The 25,828-nt window shown below is 38.7% G+C and overlaps 1 protein-coding gene across 5 annotated transcripts in view; it reads right to left on the bottom strand.

The window, feature by feature from the left end:
• LARGE1 (LARGE xylosyl- and glucuronyltransferase 1) overlaps positions 1 to 25,828 on the bottom strand; it is a 273,696-nt gene that overhangs the window by 126,587 nt on the left and 121,281 nt on the right. For all 5 annotated transcript variants that reach the window (XM_032687802.1, XM_032687804.1, XM_032687801.1 and 2 more), the window contains 2 exons: positions 13,559 to 13,860; positions 7,244 to 7,326 (listed from right to left, as the gene is read on the bottom strand). In XM_032687802.1, coding sequence (XP_032543693.1) covers positions 7,244 to 7,326; positions 13,559 to 13,860 — 385 coding nt within the window. The remainder of the gene's footprint in view (positions 1 to 7,243; positions 7,327 to 13,558; positions 13,861 to 25,828) is intronic.

Raw genomic sequence — 25,828 nt, 5'->3', positions numbered from 1 at the left:
ATGTGAGGTTTAGCATGGTGCTAGAAGCCAACAGAGCACAGACTCAAAGCTGGAAGACCTTCTGAAGATAACAGTACTAGCATACACACAGATGACATCTTTTACCTCTTCTGGTGTCTGCAATATGCAAAGCCTAAAAGATACGGATTGCTTCAAAGGATTTATGAAACAAGTTTAAAAGCTTAAAGATTAAGCAACGTTGTAAAAGATACAGAAGATTCTGTAAGATGAAAAATCTTTCTCAAGAGATATGTGAAAGGGATGCCATAGTTATTTGCCAACATGATTGAATCACTGGCTCTAAGAACCATGGGTGACGATCAGGATATTGTGAAGGATTCCACTGAAAGCTGTACTTCATCAGACTTGCACATTTTGCTGTACCATTTGGTATCAGTGAAAGCTATTCCTTTCTTCAGACTGGTCTTCTTCCAGGACAGAGACATTTTGGGATATGAGCTTTACAAAACTGAAATGAAACTGTATTGCCCCTATGATCAGCTAAGGGATAGGCATGTAGACAGCTATCCTTCACAGGTATTTAGCAGCTACAGTTAAAAAAGATTGGGTATGGCAGGGGGAGATACTCGAGTCTTCTGAGATAGGCTTGAGAATACCTCACCTGTATAACAAGGAAGGGTGACATGGCCTTTGAAGTTCAGTGAGCAGCTGAAGACACAGAAGTTTGCTACTGGAAATTGAGTGGCATGCAACTGAAAAAATATGATGCTGTGGCTAAAGAAAAACTCAACTCCCTTCTGCTGGGAAGGCAGATCAAGTTATGAAAAGGATTTTAATTCTGTGGTTTCCTGCAAAAGCAGAGACAAATCTATGGTTAATGAGATGGCCCAACAGGTTCTTTCCAATACCCTGAGCCTAAAGACTCCAGTGCAAGCCACTTGTTGGGTTGAAGGGAACCTGGAATCAAGTCTTGGGAGAAAGTGATGACCAGCATAAACCTCTTCTCTCACTCCAAATGGAAGGTGGTCTTTCTTCAACTTCTCCAACTAACTCAAAGCACACGTGTTTCGTTTGCTTATTTTTAACATATATACATCACTTTCCACTGGGCACATCAAGAGAGCTAAAACAGCACACATAGTAGAGGCTAGTTATATCTTGCACAGCTAGAAATCACTATACTGTAAATGGTGACAATACATGCAACTATGGAGTAATATGTGTCAATATATATGGCAATTGTGATAAACTTCTCCTACAAAACTAATAGGTTTTTGAAAATTCCCAGTACTCATGTGAATTAGCATGTTTGGAAATCAAGGTTTCTAGTGTCCCAGGTGTCACAACAGGTGGCCCTTGAACTCTGAGCCCCAGGTCTTCCACTTTCCTCACTACAGAAGCAGGTATTGAAATGGCCACGGAATTTCTCACAAGGTCCATAAATACTTAATCTCATTTACCTCAAAGATTTTGAACATAAGAATTTTACCAACTACAACTTTTCACAGTTTCTGCTTCATGGAAAATGACGATGCATTAATGTCTTAATGTGGTAAAATTTAATTTCAAAATATGGGTATTTCCCATCAAATGGAAAGCCCAGGTTTTAAGCACTCTATTTAGAAAACTGCAAATCTTCATATATTAAATTATTTCCACTTGTCTTAAGATCAGAACACTATCTGACAAAGTAAACCACGTGTAAACAGCACATATTCATTTTCCTAAATTACTTTCCTCAAAAGTGAATGAATAGAGACTCTGGCCAAGATTTTCAAGCATGGATGCTTAAATATAGGCTCTTAGACTTAAATATAGGAGCTTGAATGAATGCTCTCATTTTCAGAATTGCTGAGGTCCTACAAAGTTAGTAAAATGAAAAGATGTCAGTAATTTTAAAAGTCAGGCCATGAATTAAGGATCCTACTCCAAGGCACCCATTCCCCTCTACTTTTTTTAGCATGATATCTTATTTTTGCATTTCAAAACTTATTCCTAATCAGAGTTATGATCTGCTTGCTCAAGCATTTGTGGCCCTTTCTTTTCAAATAGCCACAGCCACTGAATTAAATACAAAAATCTACAATTAATAAAGGGAGTAGGGAACCAAGACTCACTCTTCCCTTCTGTACGATTCCATAGCTTAGTTGTTAGTAATTTGAAAAGCAGCTGCTTGGCTGCTTGGTTGCACAGTTCTCTCTGCAACAGAGGAATTTTATTTTCTAAAAATATAAAAAGGTCAGTAGCCCAGGGGGTTTATTTCCAAAACCCATACTTTATTAAGGGAAGCACAACAAGGTAATACCTTTTATATCTGTAACAAATGGTTACAAGAACTTCAAACAGAAATTATAAAAAGCAGCTTGGGAAATTTTTTTTCCTAATGCCCATATGACAATCCCTCTCTCATACATGGAGAATTTTAATGTGAAAATCATTAAGATTTTTCATACCCCTTCACATCCAGTATTGATTAAAATGGTCCCCAAACTATTGGAGAGATCTTAAATATGCACTTGCTACATCACTTATGGATCTTCTTGTTTAAAGAAGTTCTCTGGAAAGTAAAAAGAGATTTCATGGGCAGATTTTTTTAAACATTGCTTTCTCCATTTTGCCTCTATTGTTAGGACAGCTAGAAAACACAAAAAGAAGTGTGCATATTGATGCATTTATATGGATCAGAGAAACCAGGTCATGCTTTATAGTTTTTGCCAGAAGAATCTCCCACAAAATAGACTGACATGTTAGAAAAGTTGAAAACAATGACAGAGGTTTTAAATTCTCAAATTAATTCCATCAAGGCAAAGTGGTCTCCATGGAATATAGCCATTAGATTACATAAGCTTTAATTACCAGCCAGAGTTGACTTGTGACTCTTACTTGGAAATTACATGTTATCCATTTTATTTAATTTAGATTTCCACTTGGTTTGCCTTATTCTACTTGTTCTAAGAAAAAAAAAAAAGTTCATTATTCATACAGCAATCTGTAACATAGTATTATATTCTGATCTTAAAAATGTTTAGACATATGCTTAACTTCGAGGTTATAAACAGCCTTCTTAAAGGAAAGAGGTACTTCATATTAAAAAGCTTTTGTCTAGTTGACTGGTTTTGTTTACATATCTTACAAAATCACCCCCCAGCCCCGTTACTATGCCACTAGTGCTGTAGCATCGATGGAGGCACTGCTAAAGAAATAAGTGCACCGACTTCTCTGAAGAAGAGGGACTAAGATAGCAGGGAAAAAAAACAAACAAAAAGGCATAAAAAACCAAGCCAGTATTAGGCGGCACAAAAGAGAAGTTAATTTTTCACAGATTGTCAGGTTGACCCAACAGCCAGCAATATGTTGTAACTGTGTAATTTTGGTCTTTCTTTGTTCCCAAATGAAACATAGTGTTTATCATGTCCTTGGAAAATAAAAGAGTGCATAAAAAACCATTTTACCTCTTACTCAAGTTAAGATTTACCTGAGCAGAGAAAGAAATGATCTTTGCAATATGAAACATAATTGTGGGCTGTTTCTGTGGCCCTCTAAGCTTTACAATTTTCAGAAATGGAGTAAAACACTGAAAGTCACCAATTAACTTGGATCAATAGTTGCAAAAGATTCAAGGATAGTTATCAGCCACAGGAAACTACTTCAGTTTTTAAAAATAAACGCAGGTGCCTTTTGCATACTACTATAAGCACTGTTTACAAAACTACTTGCATTTGATTTTGCCCATTTGACCCAATATATTTAGTTTTTAGTGTTTAGTCTTTTGGTTTGGGAAAACTAAAATTACATTGCACTTAGCACACAGTGGTACGAGCTTGGCTTGTGTTAAGCTGGCTCAGAGATCATTTTTTTTAGCCTGCAATGGATTTATAAAATCTGTCATAATTGGGAACTAGATGTGCAAGAAAGGAAAGCAGGAAAGTTGCAGACTAGGACTGAGTGCTCATTCTACAAGCCTCCCTCTGTGCAGCGTTGCCAATGCATATTTATCAGGCTGCAAACCCTGCACTATCCCAGCTCTGCTGAGTCTCCTCCTGAGAACAAACTGTCAGTTATGTCAAACTGGGTGTTAAAAGCTGCTGGGATTTTGTGGCTGGAGCATACGTTTTCTAAAGACAAAACTGGAATCAAGCTGCTTTACCACTGGGAATGAAACGCATTTCTGAACTATGGTGTCCTTATGTGGAATCAACCACACTACCCCTTTCCTCTCTTCTTCCCACTCTCTGGAACCTGAAGGCAGATATAGTTTCTCAAATGGTCTGAACAAGTAACTTGCCTAACTCTCGTGATATATGGTATGACTACAATCAGAAACTTGCTGTTTTAGACCTGTGGGAAGCTGAAATGTTCAATATGCAGAATTTGCTGTACATTCATGCAAGAGAGAAGAGACAGTACGCTCCATCTATAGAAACTCCTGTGGCTTTTATCCTTAATGACCCAGCACTCCTGCTGTTTTGTGTCTCTATCTAGCACTCTAGCTCAAAGTTGGGGGTATAACAAATATGTTAATACACCCTGGGAGTAGAATGACATGGCCTCCTTTTCTCAGAGCTTTCCTGATAGCAAAGTAGGAATTTCCTACAGAAGTAGGGTCTCATTTTGTATCAAAATGCACTGCTAAAACATGCTTTAATTACTAAACAAGACAGAAATGCTAAAAACATCACATGACATCACATGAATTCCAGATAAATTCACCGAAATCAGTGCTCTTACAACAAACACCAAGTGAGGTGTGGGAGGACAGGTGAGGATATTAATCCTGGTTGGTCTGAGGGGTCACTTGTTTAACCAGTAGATTGTATTCAGGATATATTTAAGGAAAACCAAAATCTCTTTGACAATATTTGGAGGCATGTTTGTTCTGTTCTTGCAAAACTATATTTGAGATTGAATGTGGTGATCCTACAAATGCAGGACCAGTAGCCCAACTTTAGAGATTAGGATAGCAAACTTCCTGTTAAGCAAACTTCTCTATTGGAAACATACAGTACTTTCAAATGTCTGCTTTGCTTGGCTTATTGGACAATGCCAGCTAGGATGCACTCCCTGGTGCAAACAGTGTTATGTTGGAGACTAGTATACACTTCAGAAATGATGATGATTGGAAAGAAAGCTTCTTTCAATGTTCAGCTGAGTTTGTTGCTTCTTTGTTGTTTATTCTCCATCCTTCCTCACAATTGCCACTCCAAAGATAAAGATCCAAGAAAGAACTGCTACTGAAGCATGGCCATGTAGACATAGCATCAATTGATGCTTAAGAAGCCTGTGTTTTCTAGAAGATAAGAATTGCCTGTAAGAAGCTCTGTCTCTTTTTTGAGAAAGTATTCTTTTTCTAGCAAACAATTTAATGCCTAGTGAAAAAAGCTAGTTCTAGGCAGGAATGGACTTAGATTTGTCTTTAAGTATGTCTTGAGCAAACAAGGGAGATAGGTTATCTTGAATGTAACTAACTGTACTAAAGCTTCATTAGCTACATTGGACTTTATCTTGATCACCTCTGCCGAGCTAGACAAATCCTTTGAGATGAGTAGTAGTACTAACCAGACAACAAAAATGCTCTTGATAAGGGTAGAATCCAGACTTAGAAATACCAATGCTAATTCCCTTTGTTTTGGTTTCATATTTTAATCAATTATTAATTAATAATTTAATTATATAGCAGAATTTTTTATAAATTTCCTAATTGCTCAGATGAGTTGCTTACGTAAAACAGGGACATTTTCTTTAAGAAACACAGAGAGAAGCAGTTTAGACCTTTAAGCTGTGAGATTCCTATTATTTACAGAACATTTGGAAACATACTGATTAAAGTCTTCTCAAAATGGATGTAAGTACTAGGAGAGAAAAACAAGGAGAAACTAACCACTGGGATAACTTGTGTCACCACAAAAATACGATTTTCCATGACATCACTTAGAAACAACAATCAAAATAGACAAAACCTCCCCACATCCTTGCAATATAAAGTCAGTTTACACTGAATAATTCAAACCTCTAATTGGAAATAGATATAGTTTTAAAATATAACAGAATTTTAACATTCAGAAAAATGGTCCACAGAAAACTACACAGATTTTTACTGTTGTTTTGCTTTTGTTATGTCTATTTTAGCACTGATTTTCTGCTTCTAGCCCTCATCTGACATGAATATGCTACTTCTCAAAAGTCTTGCAAAGGCTATGTGTTCATAGTGGAAGTTGCTCTCATATTTTGGAGATTAAATAGTATTTACCGAGTCTTCTTCCGTATTGGATAAGGTGAGAATTTATATTATTTTACGAAACTTACCACAAATGGTATAAAACAGTGTACTAAAACCATTGTAAAGGAGTGATTACTAAGACTTCCACCAGAAGACTGGAGGCAAATATAAGGAGCAAAATGTGGGGCTGGAATGCCCCACTCATACTAGATGTAAGATATCAGCACATGGCATGAACAAGAGTCATCCCCCTGGCATAAAATTATCTTTCAAATAAAGCAGCATATTGAAACTACCTCCTGTTCATACTGTAAGCATATTTTATTAGTCTAGTTGTCCTGTTTGAGTCAAACAGTCTGATTACTTCCCTATTTTAATCCACTTTCTGCAACATTACTGGAAAACATCTCTGAGAGACATTTCTAAACTGGACAAGGGATATACACAGTTTAATGGGAATTCTCTTTTTCTAGAGCTGCTGTCTATTAAGGGTTGTCCTCATTGTGCATTTATGCCCCTCAATTTTGGGATCTAACTGTGCTCCATGTGCTAAAACCAGGTTGCAAAACCTTCTGAGCGGCTGCAAGTAGCTGTTCTAAAGCCAGAATAACCAATCTGACTTTAATGAAATAGTATATACTGACTGTAATAACAGGTTTACTTCAAAAACAAATGTCTAAATTGAAAGCTGGGACAGTCAAGTAACCAGTGTGAATTTATCATTTACACCTGCGCCACAAAACGATGCCAGAAATAGGCTAAATGAATACAATGCTGTTATTACTATTATTATTATGTTACAGCATTCAGGACTGTGCAGATGCTTTACAGTAAAGATAGATACTGTCTCTAAACACACAATGCAACAGGAGTAGCGGGTGGATCTCTGATCACTCTAATTCACTGTAGAAATCTTCACACAGGTGAATATTATTTGTGGTGATCACAAATTTCACACTTCATTCCTTCCAAAGAAAAAGCAATCAGGGAAGGGAATCCGAATAAAAAGAGCTTACTTAGCCGTAATCAGATATACAATATACAAGAAAAGAAAACTACTTTTACCTGTGAAATAAGACAGACTTGACAAGTGTGACAACATCCCGACTGGCATTGTACCCTGCACAAACAATGGCAACGTGGATAGTCTGTGGGAGAAAAGGAACAAAAAGAACAAAAATGAAAGTCTGCTCCTGTGTTCTGTCATTTACTAAGGAGAGCACATACATGACAGTGCTACTATTTAGTGCAGCGATTGTTAAAGATTTGAGTGGGTGTTTTGCAGCTGTTTGCAGCCCACTTGAGGCAGTTTGTTAAAAACATCTTAATTGATTTTAACACCATCATCATTCCAAAGTCATTACTACCCCTAAATTACATCATATGTTTGAACAGAATTGCATTTGTTAGAGCATCTCTGTGTAAGTATGTACATGCCCTCCCCAAGTAAACAGCACACACAATTCTGAGTATGCAAACACGCAGACATTTTTAATCTTCTCAACTAAAGTTTAAAATTATGACTGATAATTAGAAGCAGATATGCTCTTAGAAATTTTGTACAATTTCTTCCTTATGCACAGCCACTAAGGACAGGGTGAGCAAGCTCTCGTGGATGAGCATGACTAGGACAATTGGTTTGCCAGGGCTGGATGCATCCCAGTGATATGATGGGACACAAGCTGTGAAGACAGGTAGCCACCTCCTTGACTGTGACTACCAGTATGGGCTGCACTGGCAGTGTTAATATGATGTTAAATGCAACCCCCACAAACACATTCTCTCCACCTCATGACACTGGTAAATTATCACTTATTCTGTGCCTTCTTACCTCCCTTTTAGCATGAGGCAGAGGTTTCCTCATCTCTTCAGGAGGAAAGGGAAAATTGAAAAGGGGCTACGAATCATTATTATTTATGCAGTAAGTACTAGTCTGAAAAATGTGTTACATTACTCTGCTCTGGTTTTAAAATTAGCCATTTTTATTCCCTAAGGACAGAAGAAAATTAACCCTAGCAACTTCTGACTCCAAGTTCTGAAATACTCAGTTTCTTAGTGGTCACAGAAATGAAGGAGAGTTCACCACGCTGGCAGCACAAAGCTGCCATTGGGGACACAGCTGTGAAACTGCAGGGAAGCCTCATTTGGCTTCCATTTGAAGCTTGGTTAGCTGGTTTCTCACGCACACATCTCTCATTTTCCACAGAATGCTCACTATGCTGAGAACAAATGAGGAATTCTGTCTCTTCACACAGCCATAGGTTCCCAAAGCCTGGCTTATAACAGAAGCAGATTTACACAAGAGGTGGCATGCGTTGGGCACATCTAAAGAGTCCACAGCCCCATCCATTAACATTACCTGTTACAGGGCACAATTTGAATCATAAAACTGCCTAGTGGTTGTGCCATTGTGGAACATCCACATGAACATTGCAGCTGCCTCCAGCCCTAGAGTGTGTTTCACAAGCTGTGGCACATTTAGGATCTGAGATTTTAAGAGGACTTGCATTAATAAGACAACTGTCTGTCCAGAGAGGTGTGAGAAAGAAAAGATATTGCAGTATATTTTGGCAACAGCTCTGTGAGGTACCAGTGCTTTAAATTTATGTTAAAGTCAATGGGAGTTGAGCATGCTCAACACTTTGCAAAAACTGACTGTGTTTCTCTCTTGTGATAAGACGGGAGAACAGAGGCTGCTTATTAATGACTTTTATCGCAGCAGGAGTTTGTACTTTACTCATGAGCATGGGTTCCTATGGGTGTACTCATTCCTGATACTGCACACACTGTCTCCTCTCTGCCACCTGGTCCTTCTCAGGCTTTTGGAAGACCTAAGGTCCTTCCCTTCAATGCCAGTTAAAAACAAATCAATTGAGAATCATGCCTGCTTTAAACATTTCACCTGAAGACACTGGACCAACACAAACATTTTAGGGGGTTTGACAGAACAGCACTGTCATATCACTGTCAACATCATTTTATACTACCTCTACTTGCCAGAAACACTCTCCTTACAGTCTCTCTCTCCACCTTACAACACCCCTAAAAATCAGTTTATTCTGTCAAGGACTCTCCCACATCTGTACTCCTTTACTAAATCAGTTTGTTCAGTTTGTTTCAGAATTGAAAGTATTCTTTCCTCATTGTCATCTAGTAGTTGCTGTTGCCTTGGATGCTGTTTCAGCCAGGGCACAGTACATGCTACTCTTCTGAATGTTCTTTTCCAGTTCAGAGACACAGGCATCCATGTACCTTCTGCTCAGCTTCTCTGCAGTGTTTGATGTTACATATCACTTCTACTCCTGCCTGCAATCAGTTATACAAAAGAGCCATAATCCTCAAAGAGAACAGAAATCTAGACCTTTTTTCCCAAGTTTCTGCCTGCAGCATGCTGCAAGACTCAGTCTGTTCCTTTCCTTTCCCTGATTCACTTTCCTCTCCTTCATTGTCTAACTGTTAAATAAAGTCAGTGGGAAAACAGATAAGCCAAAATGAAGTCATCAACCTGAACTGTCTGCAGATGCTTCTATCCTAAGGGAAAAAAAATATTTCCAGTTTTCTCCACGTTTGTTCCAAACCCACATTTGGATAGCAAGCAGCTGGCTGTAGCCAAATTCTAGCAAGATAGGACAACAGTAGCTGGAAGAAGGAAGCACCTCAAAGAATTTCCATCCTCCTGAATATACTACTGTAAGCATCAGCTCCCAGACTTCAAAAAAGTTCTCTCTCAAAGTCCTCTTTTCTATCTGCAGATGGCTAGAAGATTGTATCTCCCATCCCACCAGAACTGGCCACTGTGATTTACACAACCTCTGGACTCAATACTGCAGTCAACACCTAGGAGTGAGGCCACATAAGCAAAGAATGCTCCAACTGCCACAAAGTGCATCAGCCTGCCTGACTGGCTCAACATGGCCCATCAAACCTCTCACACCAAGGTTCTGCATGTTCCTTACTGATGACGACATTACATGATAATTCTAGATAATTCTAGTCACATTCTAGCCGGGATATTCAGAAGTCACTGTGGGTCTAAAGTGAGCTCCTTTGACATGTTCATCCTCCTACAATGCCCACTTTAAAGTGAATGATAGACATGTTCACCACTTGTTTCAAGAAGTCTGGATTCAGGCCGTTCACTGGAGATGCTTTTGGATAATGTAACTCACTGCAGCAACAGATGAAATGTTGATACATCTTGCTTTCCAGACTCAATCAATTCTTACTCTGTTTATACATATAGATATGAGTAGGTAATCAAAACACTGTGGAAGTTCTTCACACAATTCTCCCTACAGGTTGAGGATCAGGGACACAAACAGAACTATTTTTAATTGTAAAGAGTTTAGGGAGCACTCAGGTTCAAGTACTTAAGAAAGTACTTGGCACTTAAAGAAGTTAAGCTTTTTTAGGAAAAGGAGTTTAAGTCATACCAAGGTGCATGCTAACATAGTTTAGAAATCCTTCAGCCACTACAGACCAGGAAAATCTGCTTCTGAATGCAGTATTTCATGTAAGGCTATTCTGGGATAACATTAATGGGAAGAAGATACCCAAAACCACATGAAGAACTGGGCCTTAGATCCCATATTGATGAGGAGTATATGATGCTTAGACAAACAGATGCTATTTTTTTCCTCCTTGGGCTACTTTTGGAATTATGAAATAATGAGTTTTACAAACTCTAATTAGTTCTTATAGCTAAAAATAATCTTTGGTAAAACATTTCATACTTCAATAACTTTCCAGTAGTGATAGCTAGGCCTTCCATAGTAGATATTTAATCCTTCATAAATAATTGTTGAATGTGATTAAGAGATATTAAAAGTATGTTACAAAATGCTTGTATTTGTAGCATATTTGTAAATATACTACAAAGAGTTTTCAGAAGCAGGTAACACCTGCTTTTCCTGTGTTACACTGTTTAAGTTGGTGAGGGCCTGTTTTTGGTGACTGTGGAGCACTACACACTTAACCCTATTGAACAACACTGCTGAGAACAGTAACAATAAAAGTTTGCCTGTAAAAATGCTTCAAATGTGAAGTATTTTGCTAATCCACTAAATGCTATACTACTAATTACCAATTTCCTAATATAAAATCACTTTTTAAAATATTTATAATTGCACACTTAATTCCAAGTACATGCCCCATAATGGGGGCACAAGCTGGAAAGATACTGTGATAACATAGTAAGAAAGAGGCATATAACTGTGTTAGCTTCTGTTGGCATTATGCTCTCCTTCTGAACCCTGTTGTATGTGCTGACATCTGTGTAAGGACTACTTGTACTTTTATTTTCAAGGTTTGTGTTTAAATTGTCTACAACTGGGAAGGTATGACAAGCTTCTGCTCCCTCCAGGGAGAAGTCCCTTTGCTGGGACTCTGATCTTTTCTTGCAGTGTAATGATAGTCCATTTTACAATATCAGAAGAGCTCTCCTGTGATGCAACAGAGTAGGAAGCTGTGGCTGGAATGCAACAAATCCACAGCTATTTGATATAGATCACAATTATTATCATACAGATTATGCTTTATCAGAGATTTAATGTTCATTCATTGTAACTGCATTTTCAAATGTTTTAATCATCATTAAAGACCATCTCAAATTAGATTCTGAAACGTTATCTTTAGTAAATCTCTAAGAGTAGACTCAATGAAATGAGTCTTAGCTCTCTTAGTCTCCCACAGAGCCCCAGTCTTCTTCTCAAGAACCCTGGTTCTTTACTACCCAACTTGCTGACTCTTGCTGTGATATATTCCAGGGTCAGAAACTAAAAAAGATTTAGTTTGTACATCTGAAACACTGAAAACAGAGAGTGATTGGAGCCAAGAAATCCCTCACACAAACACAGAACAATATCATCTACAATAATAGGATAAATGATGAGACCCTTGGCAAATCTGATAATAAGGAAGTTTAATTTTAACTTCCATTGCTGTTACTGAATTACTGAGTGAATTCCCTGGGAAAAAGACTAAAAAGCTATTTTGCTATCAAAAATAGCGTGCAGTGAGATAGGGGGATGGCAAATAATGTCAGATTTTGTATTTTATATAACCATTGCCTCCAGCACAATGCTAAACCCCACTGAGCAAGTAAACTTATTGGCAAAACACATTATGAACTGCAAGGCCATTTAAACTATTCCTACTTTAAGCTGCTATTTTCGTGTTCCAAATTGGTTGGTACATTGAACAACTGAACTGAGATTCAACTCATCACTCCTTGGCATAATAATAGGGGAGAAGTGAGGTTTGCTTATTGATGGCCTGAGCCTTCCCTGATTAAAAGAATTGCCAAAATGCTCTCAGTGAGGAAAATCAGACCCTCATTATCTGGAGGAGAGAAAATGAAAAACAAACCCCTCTTTTTCCCCTCTCCTTACAATAATGTTGCTTCCTTTTTTCCACACTGAAGGACAAAGATAACCAACTGGGAAGCAGTAACTAATTCCTAAGCTGTATTTGATATTTTCCCATTGAATAGAATTTATCTCAAAAGATAATTAGGACTTCTTTTTCCTCTCCCATTAATTGTCTTTCAACTTTTATCTTTGAGTGGCAAAAAGCAAGATAAAAGGTGATAAGGTACTACCTTCTTTGTAGAAATAAATGGAGGAAGCTACTTTTGATACCTTCATCAGCTGAGATTGGCACAAGGCCTTTAAGCAAGACTTTCTGTTTGGTATCTATCCATATTTGGACCTGTCACCATTCAGACATCTGACAACTACATATCTGGATGACATCCACAAAACTACTGGCAAAAAATGGGGAAAACCAAACCAAAAAAAAGCTCACTCCAAAACCTTCTTAGGAGATCTCCTGTTCCCTGCAGCCAATCACACTGTGCATAGCTCATGCAAAGTAGGTGGTCTCACAGTAACACCCAGATACACTCCTGAAAGTGAGTCAAAAGCACAGGCTGGCTCCATAAGCCACAATTTAATTAACTGTAAACCCTGAACTGTTCCAGTACAGAGACACAAGCAAAGGAATAAGGCTTTTCTAAGCACCGTGGAGCTTTAATTTAACTTAAAAACACATGGGGTCAGTTTGCCGCAGGTCTTTATCAGCACCGCTTTACAGATTGGAACAAGGCTTTGATTTTTATACCAGGTTTGGGGACACAAGAATGAAAACGACAAAAAACTGTGATGAAATAATAATTCAGAAGATATTCCCATGATTAAATGTTTTAAAGTTTAAAAGAAAAAGAATAATTAAAAATTATCTAAAATGTTGCAGTCAGTAAATCTTTAAGAGGCTGGTTTCCGAAAATAAAGTTTCAGGGTGAAGGAGATGGAGATCTGCAGTGTCCTTAACAGATTATATCTATCAAGCTTTGTTTCTGGCAAGTTCCTTCTGTTTATTTACCTCACACTTTTCCACTGCTGGTTGCTGCCCACACTCGGAGCTGTTCCCTGCCACGATGCCAGCCCGCAGGCTCTCGCTGTCACCTGTCCCCTCTTCCATGGAGTAGGTTTTGGAGTGATTGCCATGGTGGTGAGAGGGGCTGCGACTCTGTGCCAGGCTGAGCTGCTTGCGCAGCACGCGGTTCTCCTCCTCCACCTCCCGCATGCGGACTTCCAAGCTCTCGCGCTCCCGCTGGCTCGACGCTGTGTACCGAGGACTGTGGGGCTGGGATTCAAGTGGAGACAGCGACACTGGCTTCCCATCTGCAAGAGAAGGAAACAAACCCCTTCTGTCAGAATATACTTGAAGTTGCGTTTTCCTTTTATGCCGGCATCGTGAGGCAGGGATGTCACTTGTCACTTCAAGGCAATGCTTAAGTGAGTGGTAAACTTGGACAAATGCTAAAGTTCTATGAGCTACAGGTCCTACTAATTTTAAAACCGCAGTAAAAGATAAGCATGTGTTTCATTTGTTCTGCATAGGGCTGCCTGCCAGTCTCTAGTCTGGGAAGACAGTCAAGAACATGAGGATTTAATTCAAAGACAATTAATATACAGTTAAATATATTTTAGAAATGTATGCAAGATGAAATAATTTTCCTATTCCCCATTTCCTCCACAGTCAAATGACAGCATTTTGGCAACCATTTTCTGCCAAACAGCAGCCCCAGCTGATTCACATGTGAGGAGCAGATGGGTTTTATTCAGCAACATGGTATTATGTGCTTGTTGAGAAGTAAGAGGTTCAGAAGGACAGAAATGTTGAATACACATGTGGGTCAAATTCTGGAAAGAATTTTGGCTGAAAAAGACACAAGGGAATTTTGAAAAAAGTAAAATGGTTCAATTCAACACCTTCAATTAAAAAGCTGTAATCCAGAAATATGAAATTGGTGTTTTCTTTATTCAAATAAGCATTGAAAATGAGCTAAAGTATAATAAAGAGAAGGTATCTGAAACTAGGGTCCATAAATAAAGCAATACATTCTACCATCACTTCTCAGTACATTTTTGCTACCAAATTTCAAAAGAGCAAATAGGGATGCAGCTGATGTGTTCTCATATAACTTTAATAAAGATATAACTACCTACACACAGAGTACAAATGTTTGAAAACGTGTAGAAAACTCTCACGCTAAATCACTGTTCAGAAATGCTCGATCGAAATAAAATTGAAACAAAAGACAATGAGAGTTATCCACAGTGTCATAATTAGCAAGATGTTCCTTTTCAATGAAGATATGTATCTTATAATAAGGTATTTCTCTGATACAACTTTCTACTTGCACATATTAAATAATAGAATCGTGGAACTGTTAAGGTTGGAAAAGCTTTCTAAGAATATTGAGTCCAACTCTCAACCCAGCATCATGTGCCACATCCACATGTTTTTTGAATGCTTCCAGGGATTGTGATTTCACCACTTTCCTGGACTGCCTATTCCAACACCTGACCACCTTTTCCACTAAGTCATTTTTCCAAGTATCCAATCTAAATCTCCCATGGCACAACTTAAGCCATTTCATTTCATCCTGTCACTTGTTACCTGAGAGAAAAGACTGACCCCCCAACTGGCTACAACCTCCTTTTAGGTTGTTGTAGAGAACAATAAGGTCCCCCCTGAGCCTCCATTTCTCCAGGCTAAACAACTCCAGTTCCCTCAGCTGTTCCTCATAGGACTTGTGCTCTAGACCCTTCACCAGCTTTGTTGCCCCTCTCTGGACTTGCTCCAACACCTCAGTGCCAAGAAACGAACACAGGATTCAAGGTGTGGCCGAGTACAGGGGAGTGTTTGCTATTTAACAATTTTTCCAATGCAGAATCTCTTTGGTTTTATCAAGTGAACACCAGCTTGAGTGGTTTACAAGATGGAAATCATGCAGTTACTGTTTAGAAGTCCCTCCTAACAAGTACATTTCTCACCTGCCAACTCCAAACTATCTCCCTGCTATAAAGAACTACCCATTGCTTGTTCTCTTCTATTATTTCACATTTACATGAACAGTGAGCAGTCCTCTAAACTGAGTTAATGAAAAGAAAAATGGTTATAGAAATCAAAATCTCAATTCTAATTTACATTGCAGAATTATACAGGTATACAGGCTTCCTCTTATATATATAAATCACTATCCTGGTTTTTATACATAATTTGGATAGAATATCTTGCATTTTCTAGCAGACAGTCTCCTGCAAAATTTTTCTAATTTATTATTTTTACCATTAGCAAAGCTTATGGATAAATCTGAGCTTGAAAAGTGTCTCAAGACAAATTCTGAAGTTTGACTACTGTTTTTGAAATTTGAATGCTCCAGCAAATAATTATTAAAAATTAAATGAGAGATTTGAAAAGCCTGAAAATAATAGGTGCAACAAGAGAGAAATGTCAACATAAAGGACAGAGCCATGCTACAATTAGACCTGCAATAGAATACTGAGTTATCTTTCTCCATCCAGCTTGGAAGGCATGGAACTGAAGTTGGAAGACTGAAACTCATTTGGGTGTGATTACATTGCATTCCTATTAGTGGACAGCAAGAGTGTATTGTGTAGACAGTCTCAGATAAAAACAGCACCTCTACTCACCCATACAACAACTGATGTGTTATCATCAGATATACTATTATAATGCAAATGTAGCCAAAGACTTCACTGGCAATCATAACTCCCCCTCAGTGAATATCCAGAGTGACACAGATGTTCCTTAGCTTCCTATCCTTGCCACTGAATTCTGCTTCCTTCTCAAATAATTACCAGAGAAGGTAGCAAGGCATGGAAGTAAACCTCAGGACGACATTCATCAAGTTTTCAAAGCATGGAAAAAATTTAAATGTCTCTTTAGCTATTCTACGGACATAAATCAATAGGTCACAAATGTTACTTTGCCAAAATTAAAACTTTATAAGTTTTCTGTCTTTTAAAAAGGATACCATTTTGTACATCTGAACAACTGCAGGTATATTTATCAGGAAAGCTGAACTGTTTATAGACAATATTTAGAAGAAACAGCATAGTCTGATAAAGGAACTGAAAGAAGGTATCACCTCACTACCTCAGACTGGAAGTTGCAGCAATTAATGAGACCAGCTCAGTGTTTATGCAGCCTTAGCTTTAAATACCAGTAAACTCCAGTACTGTTTTCTCAGTAGTAAATATTTCTGCCAGTATGTAAAAGGTAGTAACGAAATCCTGTCAGGAATTGAACAACTAGTTAACTTCTTGATTTGAAATATACAACTAGTTGAAATGTATTGATTTGTTATAGAAATTATCCATGTTACAAGGTGCTAAATCCAAGATATTTTCTGGAATGATCTCCTCAGGCTTTATACAGTTGGACAAGTAATGTTTTGTTAGTAACATTGTTTACTATTCTCACGTGTATCTTGATGTATTTGGTATATTCCTACATCCCAGTTCTGTGCTGCAAATAATAATGTGACAGTTCCAGGACCCATCTGAAAGAACATTATAAAACCAAAGGTAAACAGAGTTTGATCTTAAGACTCAGAAATACAATTTTATTTTTTTTTTCATAAATTCTGAGATCGTGTAACTCAAAATTTCTGCACATCTGAGGCTGGCAAGGCTGGGGGCAACGCACTATTTGATTTAGTTCTCTTACCATACTGGACATGTGAAGATATTTTTACTTCAGTGAATAAACAGACAGGGTAAAATGCCTCTTGGGAGCTATTGTCTAGTAGGTAAACAGCAACACATGCTACCCTGGTTTTCTTCCTACCAGTTTCCAAGGCAATGCAAAGACTGTTGTGTTTCATCCCATCTTTGAAGAAGGAATAAGTGGGCTAATGTTAGGGACCACTCATATTTGATGGACTCTGGTAGAAGAGTTAAACTGATTACACTGTACTTGAATTTTATAGTTTACAGTAACTGGCAGACTGTTCTGAGCTGATGTCTAGACACTTTTTATCTCATCTAAATCAAAATAAAATAGCACAACACATAATGAGGTCTGTGCGACTTTGGGACTCAAGATTTCCCATGGAACACTATAAGGAACATTGCTCTGCTCTGAAGCAAGTAGTTCACTTTTGAATGGTGTAATAAATAATAATAAAGCTATTATTTTTCATTCTTTATTTGGGTTACTGCTCTATTTTTGGACCTTGGCAGTTTCAGATTTTTTTTCTGTGTCAAGCCTTTTACTTCAGACTTTTTGTGCTAATACAACCGTACCTAAAAAGACCTACAAAATTCCACTGTCCACAGAACAAAACCCAAACACAAACCTGAACAATTATTTCATGGTTGACAGCAATCAGTAACTTATCATCACACTAGGTTCAATAATTCAGACAACTTGACAATATGTAAATTATGAATTATATGGATTATTGAATGCTTCTCTATATAAGGAGTCACCTGCATTTCAGGCAACAGATTGCATTAACACCTACTTAAGCAGAGTGTCTTAGGACACTGGATGAATTAAAGCCTTCAGAAAGCAATCCAGCATAGCTTATTTGAAAGGATAGGGACTGAAGCAATGGAATTTTCTTTCTTGCATACAAAACCTAAAGGATAAGCATTATAAGCAAGTTCCTTGTTTTCTAGTTATCAAACTGGAGAGGTGATAGTCCTGAAAAGGACCCACTGGCACCGGAAGCTTGCTGGGGAAAAAGCCACAGAGAAAACAGAGCTTATCCAAAGGTTAACTGGATAAGGAGGAAAGAAGCAGAGCATAGGAAAGAAAAATTTGCTCTGATTCACAGGAGAAGAATAATGCAGAAGAAGGAATCCTGAGTTTCTCACACGAATCTGAACTAAAATGCTTACAATTGTGTTAGGAAATATTTGAGGCACGTAGATTTATGTAGCATACTTTGGGTGGGTTTATTTAAAATTTTTTACATTTCTTATGCTATCAAGCCAAACTACTTGTTTTTCTGCCATCTTTACAAGGTCTAGAGGTTTCTCTGTGTTTTAGCTATTATTCATCCCCTGCTTAATAGTGTGTAATGCCTTTATAATGAATTAAGTCATGGCAGTGAACTCTAGGCTGCCTCAGACAAGAGGAAGTTATGCTGCCCACAGACAGTGTTTCAGTCTGTCTGACTAGAGATACAAGAAAATGCCATTCCTTCATTTCACATTTGAGAATTCACATTATCTGTGCACACTTTGAGGACTAGCAGTGTAACAATTTTAACCAAAAGTCAGTATTTTACAGAAAGAAGTGAGGTAGCAGGCAACCACTCTCATGATTTCCCCCCCCGTTAAGGCCATGAGCCTGGTGTAAGCAGATAAATTATCCCTTTTATTTTGGAGATCTAGCTCAGCTTTAATCATCTAACACCTTGCACTTCTGCTCAGCTGGATGCTCTGGTAGGTAGTGGCTATACTGGTAGCTATGAATGAAGTCTTCTGCTAACAGTTTGATACTTTTAGGTATATGGCTCCACAAGTAGGTGCTAAGGCATCCCAAAGTCCCTATTCTCACACTCACCAAGACATTATTTTCTCCAACAACTTTTTGTGAAACACTGCAGTGTAATCTCAGCCAGAAGCAGAAAACCTTGCCCAAACAACCATCTTAACAGTGGAATAGAGTCCAAGAAATTTACTTCAGGTCTGTGAACATGGAACTTCTTCATTCTAACACTACATAAGGTAATTATTTGCTTATTCTTTTCAAGTGTCAGAGGTAGAAAGTTATAACAGTGAAAGAACATTGAAGACTGATGTTCACTAGACAGAGACAGCACAAAAAATAAAAGCTAAGCCTTTCCATGCAGCCCAAACAAGTTTCCTCAGCTCTGACAGAAAAGCTGCTCTCATCAGTATCGAGCACAAACCCTTCTCATATATGGATAACATATTTGTTAAATTACATGTTATTTGGTAGGAGAGACTGTTTTCACAGGACATGCCAATCAACTACCAGCCCTGGACTTAGGCAATAGTAATTGCACTTTGGAACTTCAGCATGTCCCTTAAGTACTAAATTTGCCTTCACTTCCACTGCTGTTAATGGTACTTAAGAACACATTAACATGTTTTATTGAACCCAAACCTGAACCATTCAATTCCACTGTAGGACAGCCTTACTTAAAGAATCACATTATTGCCTGCTGCTCATATGCAGAGATAACCTTCTCACTGTCCTTTCCTTGAACAAAATAGCCCTCTACAATCAGTGGATTCAGAAATTAAACCAATCATACACAAAAAACCTAAACCCACAGAACACCACAATTGCAAAATGCATCGGGTTTGTGTGGTCAGTTTTTGGCAGCGGAGGGGCTCCAGGGGTGTCTTCTGTGTGAGGCTGCTGTAAGCTTTCCCCTTGGGCTAGAGAGCCAATGCCAGATGGCTCCAAGACGGATTCTGGCCAAGGCTGAGCCCATCAGCAATGGTGGACACTTTTGGGATAACAGAATAAAGAAGGGGAAAGAAGTTACTACATAGCAGCCATTATAGCCAGAGAGGAGAGGGGTGAGAATACACGAGAGGAACAATTTTGCAGGCACCAAGGTCAGTGGAGAAGGAAGGGGAGGAGGTGCTCCAGGCGTCAGAGCTGAGATTCCCCTACAGCCTATGGTGAAGACCATGGTGAGGCAGCTGTGCCCCTGCAGCCCATGGGGCACCATGGGGGAGTAGAGCTCCCCCTGCAGCCCCTGGAGGACTTTACACCACAGCAGGTGTTTGCCCAAGGGAGGCTGTGACCCGGTGGGGAAGCCCACACTGGAGTAGGTTTCCTGGTGGGATTTGTGATCCCTCTGTAGGGGTCCCACAGTGGAGCAGTCTCTTCCCGAAGGACTGCACCCCATAGGAGGGACACATGCTGGAGCAATCTGTGAAGAACTGTAGCCACGGAGAAGCTCGTGGAGGACAGTCTCCTGTGGGAGGGACACCATGCTGGAGCAGGGGAAGAGTGAAAGGAAGAAGGAGCCGCAGAGGCAACGTATGATAAACTGACCAGAACCCCCATTCCCCATCCCCCTGCACCATTATGAGGGAGAAGGGAGAGAAAATTGGGAGTGAAGTGCAGCTAGGAAGAAGTGAGGGGTGGGAAATACAGTGGTTTTTCTGGATTTGGTTTTATTTCCCATAAGCCTACTCTGTGATTTGATTTGTAATAAATTAAATTAATTTTCCTGAGTCTGTTTTGCCTGTGACAGTAATTGGTGAGTGACCTCTTTCTGTTCTTGTCTTGACCTGTGAGCTTTTCATTATATGTTCTCTCCCCTGTGCAGCTGAGGAGGGAAAATGATAGAGCAGCTTTAGTGGGCACTTGGTGTCCAGCCAGGGTCAACTGGCCACTGAAGTCTAACACTTAGAAGTTTAGAAATGTGAGAATGATGATCTCCTGTTCAATCTTTGCTGTCATTCCCTTGTGCCTGATGACAGGATCATTAATTGCATGATCACCACTTTATTTCCAAAGAATACTGGCATCACTCTGTGCAGTGGATGGATGGTGCTCACAGCTATCCAGCAGATTGTTTCAGCTCATCATTCTGCTTATGACCACACATACATACCCTGCAATGAAAACAAGACTTATTTATTCCCTCACTGGCCTATGATGTTCATTACTGTAATACTTCAATGCAGCACAGGGATGACTGACTTATTTTTTGAAATTATTTAAGGGAAAGGTGGTACTATCAGTCCCTCTTTACAGTCAGACAAAGAAGTTTTGGAGTCGTTAACACTCACAGATTATACCAGTTTTGGATGCACAATTGAGATGGTTCTGATACAGTTTTTCAACAAATAATCACCTTTTCTTCCACTACATTTGTTCAGAGGACAGACCTCATCATCTGCATATGCAACAGTAATGCAAGAGCCTGCAAGTTGGAAACCCAGAAAATGTGAGGAAAAGTAGTTAGCAGTCACTTGCAATAGCTTTGTTTTATGAACATCATGTAATGAACTCAGTAGTAGAGACAGAAACAATTTTTCAGGGCAAATTCGACTTTATAAACTACAAAGTTGTCCATTTTCTTTGCACACTCCCCTGCCTTGTTCATGACATGATTTCTAGTCTCTTGAATTAAGTAAATGGAGTGGTTCAAGAACGACTCTCACTGAATTCCTGCATCTGCTCTTCACACAAAATAAGAAAGGGGTTGTGTCTCAGAAAGGGTCATCACACTGCATAGCTGCAGAGAGCTGTTTATGTGTTGGTTGACTGAATACAATACTTCTCATAGGGATAATAAGGATGGTAAGCAGTGAAAGACTCTAAAGAGAAAGCATGTAGCAACAGAATGCAGGAAGAAACAGGGAAAGAAAATCTAAACATATATCTTTGGATGTGGCTCTTCTTAATAGTTTGCTTTTCCAAAAGAAATATTATCTCATTAGCCAGTTATGAATGTTAGCTTATTAGCATACTTAAAACAAGAGCCCATAAGTCTTAAATTATTTGCTCATTTCCTTGTCTCGAATACAATGACTTTTTTTTGTTCTTTTTTTTCATTCTTCCTTTCCCTGTTTTGCATTGCCTTGGCAATATATATGCCTCTCCAAGAAAAGGACTAAAAATAACATTTCTCTCCTTTCCACTGGGAGTGGAGATGTAAGAAAATAATATCTTATCAGTAAGCACTGAGGGAAAATAAGATTTTATCAGGGACTTGGCTTGACGAAGATAACATGTTATCAAGAGGGGAACTTGGCAAAGATAACACGTTATCAATATCAGGAGTAAAGCTTGGGGAAAATAATGTCTTAATACCTATTAGATTCTAAATAAGCCATCTGTGCTCTTGACGAATTGTTATTTTCTCCAAGTCCCATTCCTGTAAAGATGTTGATTTTTTTGGCAAACCACTTCTTTAGCAGTTGGGAAGCGGGGGAGAACGAGGAGAAAAGGAAGCTCCTTCTCCACAAAGCTAGAGGGATATTCTCTTTCTTTTCAAAAGCTTTGCATGCAGGTGAAGATTGCCATGTGACAGCTTGGAAGACTCACATGTTTAGATACTGAGTGGGTATTGCAGGGAAAACTCCTACAATGCTTGGCAAGTACACTGCAGAGAATCCTGTAACAGAAGAGGGTCAATGTCCCTTCTGTCCTTTGCCCACACTACACAGGCTCTGAGGTGCTGCCTATAGGATTTTTGGCAAAAACACTTATCTCCAGAAGCGATGACTAGCCATCACTTAGCAATGACTTTTTGCCATTAACAACCTCATCACAATTAGCAGTATTCACTTGGGGCACAAATAAATGACCCCTTTTAGATTGGCTGCAGACATAATCACCATTCAGTTAGAGGTTACCATTCCCACAGCTTAAGCTGACCCAAAGGGTCACACAATGCTTCTTATCTCCTGCAGTGCAAAGCATCCATTGCCTCTGCCCTGAAACATTCCCCTCTACCACCTCCACTAAGGGGGTAGAGACAAACCACTGTCTAGTGGGTGCCTGTGCCCTGAAGCTGAAACCTGCAACTCAATTATAAATCTTCACAGTTTCAATCTGGATGAATTTAAATAAATTGTGGCACCTCCTGGAAAATAAGAAATCCAATTCATAGTAGGATGGACTACTAACTACCTTAAATGGCAGAACGTGGGTGAATGCCACTGGTTATTCATAGGAATGGGCAAGCAGGGAATAATTAGAAGGGAAGCTATGGAGGGCCTGTAGGAGTGTGATGTGAATAATAAAGCACACTTAGGAAAAGGCATATGAATGATATCTGCAGGGTAAGTATTTGTAGCCAGCTGACTTTCCCTGGTGTACAGCAGGAGTGGGAGGGAAAACAATGGGATTTGTTAATCTAAACATTTCCTATGAAGAAGTAGCACCTCTTTTTTTTTTTTCATTAACCATTTGGACACCTTACACCCAGATATTTCTCTCTGTTTAGGTGTGAGTTTTGTGTTAAGATAACTTCTGAGGCCCTGATATAACAGAATACATAATCAGCAGCAGGCAGCCATTACAGCTCTCTAAGGTAAAGCATGTGCCCAAATGTGTCCCTGCAGCTGTACACAGTACTGTGACTATCATTCATGTCAGTGGGATGTAAAAGACTAGAACTATTCTGTGTTGGCTCCTGCTCAGTAATAAAATGTGGAAGAGATAGGAAGGTAAAAAGTCTAAAACACAGCATTTTACAGTGATTTTTTAAAAGTACAGAAAGTACAAGAAGTAAATATCTATAAGCTCAGAAAAGATTATAAAAATACCTCCAGGTTTCTTCAACTGCCACAGTAACCGCAAGCAAGAGACAAGCATGCTCAGTCAAAGCCTAGTATTAGTTAATTCAGAGTCTGTTGCTGATGATTAGCCTCAGCTGCTCATCAATAGAGACTCCAGCTGATAATTATTAAGTTAAACTTCTGAGCAGTATTTGCATATGTAAAGCACGCTTTCCCTGCTGAAGCAACAATGGATGCTATAATGCATTTCCTGATTGTACAGCTCTTGGATTTGGGGAACCTGGGCAAGAGAGTCTGCTTTGCATATCCTTCCTTAGCCTCATCAGACCAACCATTCAGAAGATATGCACTTGCACATACTGACATCTACAAGCTACAGCAAAAAACATTCTTAACCCTGCATAAGAGGAAAAATGCAACCATTCATTTTAACCAGAATATCTCTAATAAGAATAATATAACACACACTTTTGCATATTCCTCTAAGTATTTACCTAAGCTTCCTTACAACCTAGAAACTGAGCAACAACTGGTCTGTGACAAGGCAGCCTGGTCACCTTAAAAAACCTGCAGAAATTCTAGTGGGCAGATTTGGTCCGTTAGTTCCTAGAGACCTCCAGATGTGGAGGAAAATTGAATATCATTATGTGATTCTTGGTTTAGCTTTTTCTCATCTCACTTTCTCCAGATCAGATTTTCATTTCCTGAATGCTATTCTTGGTCATCAGTAATAGCCATGCCTCCTTGGTTAACTGTAGGGTCAAGAACACAGGTAAACACACACAATGTATAGACTATGTTTATCTGTTAAGTTCTCCATGTTTCCTTAATTACATGACAGACAAGGCATGCTCAGATCTGCTTAATACCCTAGGAGTTCAGAGGTACAGTTGCATTAGGGATAAGGAAATATGAGAAAGAATTGGGAAGATCTTTATGTTATCCGTAACACAACTACCTGCCTCCTTGTACCTATCATATCACTTTGGTTTAAGAGTCCATCATAGGCTTAGTATTAATGGACCTGAATGTTTTTTTTATCAGACAGCAAAGAATAGTAAAGCAAAAGATCTATTCATTCAATCATTATAAAGAAAATAAAGCAAAAATAAAGCAAAAGTATGGCTTTAGTTAAACATGGGAGACAGGTTAAAAGAGGAAGGTCTAAGGGAATGCAGGTGGTCAGTCTCCATGAAAGCCAGCATTTGGGCTCTTAAAGGAGAGTTTAAAATTTAGCTATAGCAAAATTTATGTGTGTTGCTGGAAGTCACCTGGTAGCACTGTTACACAGAATCTCAAAAGTTGATTTTCAACACATCTACAGAAATGCTGCAGTATTAGTTCAGGCTGGTTGCTGATGCTGAAACCTGCTCGAAAGCTTGTCATATCCCTTAATCTCCCTTGGCACAGAGATGCCATCAGAGAACCATGCACTGGTGTTTTGACTGAGGCTGCTGGGAAAGGAGGTTGTCTGAATGCTGACTGAGCATCACAGATTGTTCAAGGATAAATAAGTCAATAAAAAAAAAAACAAATTCTGCACCACACCATTTCTTCCTCAGCAGGAACCAGGTCTCTAAAAACATTCAAATCTTACAAAGCTCAAGCCAATAACAACAGATATGAGCACACATATATAAAGGCAAGTGGCAAAGAACAAATTTTCAAATCAATTATTTTTCTTCTTTCTAAATGTATCTAAAGATTACACATGCAGACAGAAATATTACAAGTTTTAATTCCAAGTTTAATGTTATGAAATAACATCAGTGTTATTTCTCTGATGACATGGCAGCGCAAAAGTTATTAATATCTTTCAGTATTGAGTCTTCTTTTCTCCCCACACATTCTCAGCACTTTTCATTTGCTGCACCTGTCATTTCAGCCACTTCAGTCCCAAAGAAAAGTGAAGGGAAAATGCAAATAACTGCATATTCAGAACACATGATGGCTGATCAGTGTTATGACATTTATCTTCACTTATGACAAGAGATAAAATAACTCAGAAGTTAGTTTCCTGTCCTCCTCATGAAGAAAAGTGTCATACCAGATCGTCATGTACTATATACAGCAAAATTTCTAACAC

This window comes from Chiroxiphia lanceolata, chromosome 5 (assembly GCF_009829145.1).
Source record: "Chiroxiphia lanceolata isolate bChiLan1 chromosome 5, bChiLan1.pri, whole genome shotgun sequence".
Classification (NCBI taxonomy): Eukaryota; Metazoa; Chordata; class Aves; order Passeriformes; family Pipridae; genus Chiroxiphia; species Chiroxiphia lanceolata.
Note: the sequence above shows the minus strand (reverse complement) of the source record. Positions and strands in the feature narration are given on the sequence as shown.